This window comes from Salmo trutta, chromosome 15, assembly GCF_901001165.1.
Source record: "Salmo trutta chromosome 15, fSalTru1.1, whole genome shotgun sequence".
Lineage (NCBI taxonomy): Eukaryota > Metazoa > Chordata > Actinopteri > Salmoniformes > Salmonidae > Salmo > Salmo trutta.
Window position 1 is genome coordinate 36933118 of NC_042971.1, and position 11937 is coordinate 36945054.

Here is an 11937-nt window from a genome sequence, read left to right on the forward strand (position 1 = left end):
TGATGCTGCCACCCCCGTGCTTCACGGTTGGGATGGTGTTCTTCGGCTTGCAAGCCTCCCCCTTTTTCCTCCAAACATAACAATGGTCATTATGGCCAAACAGTTCTATTTTTGTTTCATCAGACCAGAGGACATTACTCCAAAAAGTACGACCTTTGTCCCCATGTACAGTTGCAAACCGTAGTCTGGCTTTTTTATGGCGGTTTTGGAGCAGTGGCTTCTTCCTTGCTGAGCGGCCTTTCAGGTTTTGTCAATATAGGACTCGTTTTACTGTGGATATAGATACTTTTGTAGCTGTTTACTCCAGCATCTTCACAAGGTCCTTTGCTGTTGTTCTGGGATTGGTACGTTAATCTCTAGGAGACAGAACGCGTCTCCTTCCTGAGCGGTATGACGGCTGGGTGGTCTCATGGTGATTATACTTGCGTACTATTGTTTTTACAGATGAACGTGGAACATTCAGGCATTTGGAAATTGCTCCCAAGGATGATCCAGATTTGTGGAGGTCTACAATTGAGGTCTTGGCTGATTTCTTTTGATTTTCCCATGATGTCAGCAAGGAGGCACTGAGTTTGAAGGTAGACCTTGAAATACATCCACAGGTACACCTCCAATTGACTCAAATGATGTCAATTAGCCTATCAAGAGTTTCTACAGCCATGACATCATTTTCTGGTAATTTTCCAGGCTGTTTAAAGGCACAGTCAACTTAGTGTTTTTAAACTTCTGACCCATTGGAATTGTGATACAGTGAATTATTGTTGTGAACTATTGTAAACAATTGTTGTAAAAATGACTTGTGTCATGCACAAAGTAGATGTCCTAACCAACTTGCCAAAACTATAGTTTGTTAACAAGAGATGTGTGGAGTGGTTGAAAAACGAGTTTTAATGACTCCAACCTAAGTGTATGTAAACTTCTGACTTCAACTGTATAGCCGGAAATAACTTTTGGATATCAGAGAGGCTGTAACTCACCAGCATTATGCACAGAAATACAACTTTCCCGAATTGGATCCTTTGTTCGTACCCACCAGGGCAATTGAATTTATCCCAGAGGCTGCTCCAAGACACAGTCGGCGGAGAAGAAGTATTCAGAGTGGACTTCTAGTCTGAGGCGTGCATACTATCCACTGCTTCCGAGTATTAAACCCGCTAACGTTCAGTCCTTGGACAATAGTAGATGAGCTCAGGGCGAGGATCTCCTTCTAGAGAGACATCTGGGACTGTAACATACTCTGTTTCACGGAATCATGGCACTCTCCGGATATACTGTATACTGTATATCGTGCAGACATGAATAAAGAACTGGCGGTGGTGTATGTTTCATGATTAACTACTCATGGTGTGATTGTGATGACTTCCTGTACGTTAAATCCTTTTGTTCACCCGACCTAGAATGTCTCACAATAAAATGCCGACCGTATTACCTCCCAAGACAATTATTTTTAATTATAGTAACAGCCGTGTATATTCACCCTCAAGCCGATACCATGACGGCCCTAAAGGAACTACACTGGACTTTGTGAAATCTGGAAACCACATATCCTGAGGCCGCATTTATTGTAGCTGGGGATTTAAAAAAGCTAATTTGAGGAAAATGCTACCGAAGTTCTATCAACACAATGTCTGTAGTACTCACGCTACAAAAACTATTGACCATGATTACTCCCCCTTCCGGGATAGCTACAGGGCACTCCCCCGTTTTCCCTCCATTTTGCACCTCTCTTCTTATAGGCAGAAACTCAAACAGGGAGTACCCGCGCGAAGGGCTATTCAACGCTGGTCTGACCAATCAGAATGCATGCTTCAATATTGTTTTGATCACACGGACTGGGATATGTTCTGGGTTGCCTCAGAGAATAACACTGACGTATACACGGACACGGTGACTGAGTTTATCAGGAAGTGTATAGGGGATGTTGTTCCCACTGTGACTATTAAAACCTATCCAAACCAAAAACTGTGGATAGATGACAGCATTCACGCAAAACTGAAAGTGCAAACCACCGCATTTAACCATGGCTAGGTGACTGGGAATATGGTAAAATACAATTATTCCCTCCGTAAGGCAATCAAACACGTAAAACGTCAGTACAGAGACAAAGTGGAGTCGCAATTCAATGACACAAGACGTATGTGGCAGGGTCTACAGACAATCACGGATTACAAAGGGAAAACCAGCCACGTCCCGGCCACCGACGTCTTGCTCCGGGACAAGCTAAACATCTTCTTCACCCGCTTTGAGGATAACACAGTGCCACCAATGTGGCCTGCTGCCAAGGACCCACCTTACCTGACACCCTAGACCCACTTAAATTTACATACTGCCCCAACAGAGCCACAGATGATGCAATCGCCATTGCACTGCACACTGACCTATCCCATCTAGACAAGAGGAATACCTATGTAAGAATGCTGTTCATTGACTATAGCTGGGGTTGTTCATTTTGAATATTTATTAAATCAAAAAAGAACACTCCAAAACAACAAAACGAAACAAACAACGAATTACAGACAGTCTGGCAAGGCACAAGGCTAAACTCAGAACAATCTCCCACAATAAATAGACAAACACACCCAACTAATATAGGACGTCCAATCAAAGGCAACACCACACAGCTGCCTTCAATTGGAAGTCCACCCCAATTAACCAAACATAGACATACAACTAATTAGATCAACATAGAAATACGTGAAACTCAAACAGTCCCCAAAAACCCCGGAATACTAAATCAAATGCCCTTACAACAAAAACACCACCCTGAACCACAAAACAAATACCCTCTGCCACGTCCTGACCAAACTACAATACCAATTAACCCTTATACTGGCCAGGACGTGATACTGATAATTTAGCTGATTTGACTATTGATTTAATTTTTGTGTCTGAATCAATTTTTAAGGTTATTTTTTCTTCCAAATGATAGTACATAATGAACAGTTAGATGTATTGATAAAAAGTACACACTTCATTGGGATATAAAATGATTACCATAACGATCAATGACAAATAAAAAATATGACAATGTGTAAATACAGTAGATGAAGGCAGGGTTTTTGTCATTCTTTGTCATAATTCCTTTGTTGTGGAAAATGTATTTGGTGATCTGTCATCACCTTGATTTCCTTCCTCTTGTTTGATGGAGAGGGTTTTGACAGTGATTACTCACCTGAGACATTGCTCAACTTCCCATGCTTTAAGCGTATATAAGACAACCCCTGGCCACACACCACACAAACAAGAAGCTCTCAAGGAAGAAGCATCATGAAGACTTTCAATCTGTGCTTACTACTAGTCAACCTGGCAATAGTGGTTTACGCTTTGCCAATATCGCCACCTACTGAAGAAGATGAAGCCCTTGCAGAGGTATGCTTTTTGTCAAATATTTTGGAAGGAAGGTCTTTATGGGTTTTACAACTGAAAATATTATGATGGAACAGATGTGTTCATGTAACTTCATATGGCTCAGTCAGGTTGAATGTGTTATATTCATAACACTGTAGTAAATGGTACTATCATTATAACATCATGCTTGCTGTGTTTTCTGTAGACGTACCTGAAGAAGTTCTTTAACCTGACGGAGGAGACGGGTCCAATGTTCAGACGGGGGCCCAGCCAGCGGAGCAGGAAAGTCAGCGAGATGCAGAGGTTCTTTGGCCTCAAGGTGACAGGAACCTTGGACGCTGAGACCGTAAAGATGATGAAGAAGCCACGCTGCGGGTTACCTGACGTCCAACTCAGCCGATTCACCACCTTCGATAACCTTAATAAGTGGCCGACAAACCAGCTTACCTACAGGTGAGAGGAGTGAGACAAACAAGTTGACCATGGTGAATTGATACTAAGCAAAAATAGGGTTTGTAATGTTAACATTTAGTTAGTTGCAATACCAATTAGGTTGTCTTTAAACTTTGAGAAAAACACTAAACTACACCAAACTGTTTGTTGCACTCACCACGGTAAGTCGCTCTGGATAAGAACGTCTGCTAAATGACTAAAATGTAAAAAATTTAAATGTGTCAATCATAAAGGTTTTGTATTTGCAAACATCAAATTATACACAGAGCCACTGTGAGTGATAGGCCAAAGTCAGGGTTTGCTGAACAAACCCCGAAAAAATTCAGCATTGAGAAATATTTTTCTAATGTTGACTGTTGGTGTATTGTCTTTTTCAGAATTGAGAACTACACTCCTGACATGTCTGTGGCTGAGGTGGACAACTCCATAGAGAGAGCACTACAGGTGTGGGCTAAGGTCTCCCCCCTAAGGTTCACCCGTATCTACCGCGGCACTGCTGATATCATGATCTCCTTCGGCAACAGAAGTAAGAAACTTTTATCTTACCTAACACAATGTTAATGTGACCAACTGAAACAGAATTCATTAAATATTTAGTAAGTGTAACCTGGAATTACTTGGATGGGATTCTGAATATGTTTGTCAAAGCTACTAATAACATATTAGAACAATAATATTGGTAAAAGACCATAGGTCTGATGCACCAACATGTCATACTCTACATGTACACTAAGAATGTATACATTTAAAGATCCACTCCATATATACATACTACCGTTCAAAAGTTTGGGGTCACTTACAAATGTCCTTGTTTTTGAAAGAAAAGCACATTTTTTGTCCATTAAAATAACATCAAATTGATCAGAAATACAGTGTAGACATTGTAAATGTTGTAAATGACTATTGTAGCTGGAAACGGCAGATTTTTTTATGGAATATCTACATAGGCGTCCAGAGGCCCATTATCAGCAACCATCACTCCTGTGTTCCAATGTCACGTTGTGTTAGCTAATCCAAGTTAATCATTTTAAAAGGCTAATTGATCATTAGAAAACCCTTTTGCAATTATGTTAGCACAGCTGAAAACTGTTGTGGTGATTAAAGAAGCAATAAACTGGCCTTCTTTAGACTAGTTGAGTGTCTGGAGCATCAGGATTTCTGGGTTCGATTACAGGCTCAATATGGCCAGAAACAAAGAACTTTCTTCTGAAACTCGTCAGTCTATTCTTGTTCTGAGAAATGAAGGCTATTCCATGTGAGAAATTGCCAAGAAACTGAAGATCTTGTACAACGCTGTGTACTACTCCCTTCACAGAACAGCGCAAACTGTCTCTAACCAGAATAGAAAGAGGAATGGGAGGCCCCGGTGCACAACTGAGCAAGAGGACAAGTACATTAGAGTGTCTAGTTTGAGAAACAGACGCCTCACAAGTCCTCAACTGGCAGCTTCGTTAAATAGTACCCGCATAACACCAGTCTCAATGCCAACAGTGAAGAGGCGACTCCAGGATGCTGGCCTTCTAGGCAGAGTTACAAAGAAAAAGACATATCTCGGACTGGCCAATAAAAAGAAAAGATTAAGATGGACAAAACAACACAAACACTGGACAGAGGAAGGTTGGAAAAAGTGTTACTGACAGACAAATCTAAGTTTGAGGTGTTCGGATCACAAAGAAGAACATTAGTGAGAGGCAGAAAAAAGGAAAAGCTGCTGGAGGAGTGCCTAACGCCATCTGTCAAGCATGATGGAGGCAATGTGATGGTATGGGGGTGTTTTGTTGGTGGTAAAGTGGGAGATTGTACAGGGTAAAAGGGATCATGAAGAAGGAAGGTTATCACTCCATTTTGCAACGCCATGCCATACCCTGTGGACGGTGCTTAATTGGAGCCAATTTCCTCCTACAACAGGACAATGACCCAAAGCACAGCGCCAAAATATGCAAGAACTATTTAGGGAAGAAGCAGTCAGCTGGTATTCTGTCTATAATGGAGTGGCCAGCACAGTCACCGGATCTCAACCCTATTGAGCTGTTGTGGGAGCAGCTTGACCGTATGATACGTAAGAAGTGCACATCAAGCCAATCCAAGTTGTGGGAGGTGCTTCAGGAAGGATGGGGTGAAATATCTTCAGATTACCTCAACAAATTGACAACTAGAATGCCAAAGGTCTGCAAGGCTGTAATTGCTGCAAATGGAGGATTCCTTGACGAAAGCAAAGTTTGAAGGACACAATTATTATTTAAATTAAAAATCATTATTTATAACCTTGTCAACGCCTATACTATATTTCTTATTCATTTTGCAACTCCTTTCATGCAACTCATTTCACATCTCTAAGTGACCCCATACTTTTGAACCGTAGTGTATATAAACTCAGCAAAAAAAGAAACTTTCACTGTCAACTGTGTTTATTTTCAGCAAACTTATCATGTGTAAATATTTGTATGAACATAACAAGATTCAACAACTGAGACATAAACTGGACAAGTTCCACAGACATGGAATAATGTGTCCCTGAACAAAGGGGGGTCAAAATCAAAAGTAACAGTCAGTGGCTGGTGTGGCCACCCACTGCATTAAGTACTGCAGTGCATCTCCTCCTCATGGACTGCACCAGATTTGTCAGTTCTTGCTGTGAGATGTTACCCCACTCTTCCACCAAGGCACCTGCAAGTTCCCGGATATTTCTGGGGGGAATGGCCCTAGCCCTCACCTTCCGATCCAACAGGTCCCAGATGTGCTCAATGGGATTGAAATCCGGGCTCTTTGCTGGCCATGGCAGAACACTGACATTCCTGTCTTCCAGGAAATTACGCACAGAACGAGCAGTATGGCTGGTGGCATTGTCATGCTGGAGGGTCATGAGCCTGCAGGAAGGGTACCACATGAGGGAGGAGGATGTCTTCCCTGTAACGCACAGTGTTGAGATTGCCTGCAATGACAACAAGCTCAGTCCGATGATGCTGTGACACACAGACCCAGACCATGACGGACACTCCACCTCCAAATCGATCCCGCTCCAGAGTACAGGCCTCGGTGTAATGCTCATTCCTTCGACGATAAGCGTGAATCTGAACAACACCCCTGGGGAGACAAAACCGCGAGTTGTTAGTGAAGAGCACTTTTTGCCAGTCCTATCTGGTCCAGCAACGGTGGGTTTGTGCCCATAGGCGACATTGTTGCCGGTGATGTCTGGTGAGGACCTGCCTTACAACAGGCCTACAAGCCCTCAGTCCAGCCTCTCTCAGCCTATTGCGGACAGTCTGAGCACTGATGGAGAGATTGTGCGTTCTTGTTGTAACTCGGGCAGTTGTTGTTGCCATCCTGTACCTGTCCCACAGGTGTGATGTTCGGATGTACCGATCCTGTGCAGGTGTTGTTACACGTGGTCTGCCACTGCGAGGACGATCAGCTGTCCGTCCTGTCTCCCTGTAGCGCTGTCTTAGGCATCTCACAGTACGGACATTGCAATTTATTGCCCTGGCCACATCTGCAGTCCTCATGCCTCTTTGCAGCATGCCTAAGGCACATTCACGCAGATGAGCAGGGACCCTGGGCATCTTTCTTTTGGTGTTTTTCAGAGTCAGTAGAAAGGCCTCTTTAGTGTCCTAGGTTTTCATAACTGTGACCTTAAAGCTGTTAGTGACTTAACGACCACTCCACAGGTGCATGTTCATTAATTGTTTATGGTTCATTGAACAAGCATAGGAAACAGTGTTTAAACATTTTACAATGAAGATCTGTGAAGTTATTTGGATTTTTACACATTATCTTTGAAAGACAGGGCCCTGAAAAAGGAATGTTTCTTTCTTTGCTGAGTTTATATATACATATTTCAATTTCTTTGTTGAAAAACATAATTCCAAGTATAAAAAGTAAAGTAAAATCAGTCGTGGTAAAAGTTAAGATACCTTAAGAGAAAATTACTCAAGTAAAAGTGAAAGTCATCAAGTAAAATATTACTTAAGTAAAAGTCTAAAAGTATTTGGTTTTGAATATACTTAAGTATCAAAAGTATATGTCATTGCTAAAATATACTTAAGTATTGAAAGTAAAAGTATAAATAATTTAAAATTCTCTATATTAAACAAACTAGATGGCATCATTTTCATGTTTTTTTATTCACGGATAACCAGGGGCACATTCCAACACTCGGACAAAAGAAGCAGTGTTTAGTGAGTCCACCAGATCAGAGGCAAAAGGGATGACCAGGGATGTTCTGTTGATAAGTGTGTGAATTTGGCCATTTTCCTGTCCTGCTAGTCATTCAAAATGTAATGAGTACTTTTGGGTGTCAGGGAAAATCTATGGAGTAAAAAGTACATTTTCTTTAGGAATGTAGTGAAGTAAAAGTAAATATAAAATATAAAAAGTAAAGTACAGGTACCCCAAAAAATGACTTAAATAGTACTTTAAAGTAATTTTACTTCAGTACTTTACACCACTGAGTAAAGTACACACACTTAAGGGTGAAAAAACTTTTTTTGTTGACACTATTGCTAAATTCAGTTGGTCTGGTGGGTGCACTCTGATATCAGTGGCCTCCCCCTTGCTTATGGCAACAACAGAGGAGCAATAGTGGACAAAAGAGGAAAGGCCAACCCACCAACTTGTGCCATTTAATTAGGAGCCCTGCACTATCTACTAAAATGCACCTTTTGTGAGGTAAATCAGGTGATAACTGAGGTGCTAGGGAGGCTGAAGTGGGTCTTCAAAACTGAAATATGAAAGACAGACAGACACTTAAAAGGCTCTCAGGATGTTTGAGTAGCAGGGTTAGAAAGGGAGAGCGGGAGATACCTGTGGAGGATCCACTCTTTACATTCCTCCTGTCAGAGCACAGTGCAGGTATATTCAGACATTATGACAGTGTTCCCTGGCTAAAAGCCTTGAAACAGAGGGACACCCTACGCCCCATCCCACTTACATAACCAACATCACCACCACTCGTAAAAAAACACATGACATCAGTATCATATCACTGCTTGTCCCCCTCACTGTAATCTGTCTACAGTTTGATGAGTTGAAAGAGTGTTATTAGAGTCACTTTGCCTTATTACATTGGGCCCCTATAAGTGCATCGATTTGAGAAACTAACATAAGTAATTTAAAAAAAATTATACATATGCATTTGTCCTCATCTCTGATGGCTTATACTATTATTTCTCCTGTCTGTGTAGATCATGGTGATTTCTACCCCTTCGATGGCCCTGATGGTACCCTGGCCCATGCCTTCTCCCCCGGCGCTGACATTGGAGGAGATGCTCATTTTGATGATGACGAGTACTTCACCTTCAGCTCAACCAGAGGTGAGAACCTCTATCACAACAATAAATGTGGAACATTACTTAATTTACTACATTACGCTGTTTCAATTGTAGGACAATCCTGGGTGAAGTGTCAGGTAGCCTAGCGGTTAAGAGCATTGGGCCAGTAACAGAAAGGTTGCTGATTTGAATACCCAAGTCGACTAGGTGAAAAATATATCAATGTGCCCTTGAACAAGGCACTTAATCCTAATAGCTTTTGTAAGTCGCCCTGGTTAAAAGCATCTGCTAAAATGTAAATGTCATGAAAATGTCCACAACAGAGTAGAAGAATGATATATTTTTATCATATAGGGTACAACCTGTTCTTGGTGGCTGCCCATGAGTTTGGCCATTCCCTGGGTCTCAGCCACTCCAACGACCCTGGAGCGCTGATGTTCCCAGTGTACAGCTACACAGAGCCCAGCACCTTCTCTCTGCCACGTGATGATGTCACCGGTATCCAGTACATATACGGTCAGTATTTCAATTATCTTTTCTCTTTCTGACCTGTTTGATTTACATTTATATTGCTGTATTCCACTTCTTTTGACTGACTAACAAAAAGGCTCATGCTAAAAATCTCCAAGTAACTATTTTATGAGACTTTCCAATATTGGAACCGGAACTAATGAGTATCTGTTTCCTCCAGGCCCAAACCCAGATGTTAACCCCAACCCAGATAAGCCCGACCCTACACCTGCTTCCACCCCTGACGCATGTGACCCCACCCTGGTCCTGGATGCTGTCACCACTCTGCGTGGGGAGAAGATGTTCTTCAAGGGCAGGTACAGCACATCATGTAGCCTAGATCAGATGTTCAGTGACTTATGGTAACCTACAGCTCAGACAGTCAATGAATGACACTGTTTCCCAGAGAAACAACATGCTTGCCTTTTAATCTGTAATCCAGAGCTCTAACGTCCTGATGACCTCCCTCCATCTTCAGGTTCTTCTGGCGTATTTACCCTCAGAGCAGCAAACCACATCAGAACCTCATCAAGACTTTCTGGCCTGAACTCCCCGACAACATCAATGCTGCTTATGAGAGCCAGCTATCTGACAGAGTGTTCCTCTTTAAAGGTATTGCAGTCACCAATTGCCTCAAATTAGCCCTTGTATGGCTGTAGTCTCCACATGGTGTCTAGACAACAACTATGGAGGCTACAGCCATATCAGTGCTAGCCTCACTATATGCCTGTAATGAATACTGTGTGAATACATTAACCTGTTTAATTGGAGTCATATCTCAGTAATACTCTGTCTCTGTCCCTGCAGATCGTCAGGTCTGGGCTCTCTATGGCTATGACATCGCCCCCGGCTATCCCAGAAACCTGAAGAGCTTGGGTCTGCCCAGGACCGTGAAGAAAGTTGACGCCGCCCTGTACGATGAACATTCTCGCAAGACCTTGTTCTTTGTTGGCGACAACTACTACAGGTTAGTGGAGTCTAGATTATCATTACAAGCTTTGGTCAATTTTTCTATGTACTGTATGTTGCCAATATATATTGATGTCAAGAGTATCACAATCTCACTAATATTTCTGTTACCGTAGTTACGATGAGGAAATGAAAAGCATGGACAGAGGTTTCCCCAAGCGTGTGGATGAACAGTTCCCAGGCATGACAAGCAAAGTGACTGCAGCCTTCCAAGTTCGAGGTGAGTGTGATACAGCATCTAAGCACACAACTGTGCATTACAAGCCAAGGAGACTTAAATATACAAAATATTATTTCCTACCTTCTAAAGTTTTCAATGAATATAAGAAAATCCCCTGAATAGTCCTTTTAAGTCATATTTTAGAGTTTCTTGAGCATTGATAGTTTGTCAGTGTGGCATGTCGCTAACCTCTTTACCCTATATGGTTTTCAGGCTTCACCTACCTCTATAGTGGCCCCTACGTGTTTGAATACAGCATGAGGACCAGAAGACAGTTCCGTGTGCTAGGAAACAACTACTTCCTGCCTTGTTAGACCATCGACCATAATGAAACGCTTAAGAAGCAGCCGTGAACAATGATGAATTTAGCCAAAGGACAAAGTTGTTTCAAACATGAAGTTGTTGTATTTTTGGGAGATTTTACAGATTTGTTTTCTAGGAAATATTATTGCCATATATCTATTTAAATAAATATTTATGTATCTAAATTATTTTATATTTTTCTTGACTAAATAATCTGAAAACATGAATGTATTGAATGTAGGCCAAACATATTTGTACATGTTGCATATTCAAATAAATTTCTTTGTTTTTAGCTTTTACTATGGTGGACTTATGGTGGAAACATTATAAAGCATAGATGTTAATTTGAACCCTTTTCTGATGAAACCTCAGACAACATTAACAAACAATTAACTTAAACAAATATACAACCAACATGTGGACATCCCTTCAAATGAGTGGATTTGGCTATTTCAGCTAGACCCGTTGCTGACAAGTGTATACAATTGAGCACACAGCTATACAATCTCCATAGACAAACATTTGCAGAAGATTGGCCCATACTGAAGAGTTCAGTGACTTTCAACATGGCACCGTCATTTGATGCCACCTTTCCAACAAGTCAATTCGTCAAATTTCTGCCCTGTTAGAGCTGCCACGGTCAACTGTAAGTAATGTTATTGTGAAGTGGATACGTCTTGGAGCAACAACAGCTCAGCCGCAACGTGGTAGGCCACACAAGCTCACAGAATGGGACCGCTGAAGCGCATAAAAATTGCCTGTCCTCGGTTGCAACACTCACTACCGAGTTCCAAAATGCCACTGGAAGCAATGTCAGCACTATAACTGTTCGTCGGGAGCTTCATGAAATGGGTTTCCATGGTCGAG

General features: G+C 41.8%; 1 protein-coding gene across 1 annotated transcript; it reads left to right on the top strand.

The window, feature by feature from the left end:
- The first annotated feature begins 3103 nt into the window (after window positions 1–3103).
- Window positions 3104–11362, top strand: LOC115148916 (collagenase 3-like). Its single transcript, XM_029691227.1, has 10 exons — window positions 3104–3369; window positions 3554–3801; window positions 4179–4327; window positions 8982–9110; window positions 9423–9584; window positions 9760–9895; window positions 10057–10190; window positions 10386–10545; window positions 10664–10767; window positions 10981–11362. The coding sequence occupies exons 1-10, from the start codon at window positions 3268–3270 to the stop codon at window positions 11079–11081; spliced, it is 1425 nt and encodes a 474-aa protein (XP_029547087.1). The 5' UTR covers window positions 3104–3267; the 3' UTR covers window positions 11082–11362.
- Window positions 11363–11937: the final 575 nt, after the last annotated feature.

What these genes read in the sequence shown, in the direction of transcription:
- LOC115148916 (XM_029691227.1), top strand. Translation starts at nt 3,268, where the DNA reads ATGAAGACTTTCAATCTGTGCTTACTACTAGTCAACCTGGCAATAGTG. An exon ending in CGGTATCCAGTACATATACG is followed by an intron (nt 9,585 to 9,759) that starts GTCAGTATTTCA and finishes TGTTTCCTCCAG; the next exon opens with GCCCAAACCCAGATGTTAAC. An exon ending in CAGAGTGTTCCTCTTTAAAG is followed by an intron (nt 10,191 to 10,385) that starts GTATTGCAGTCA and finishes CTGTCCCTGCAG; the next exon opens with ATCGTCAGGTCTGGGCTCTC.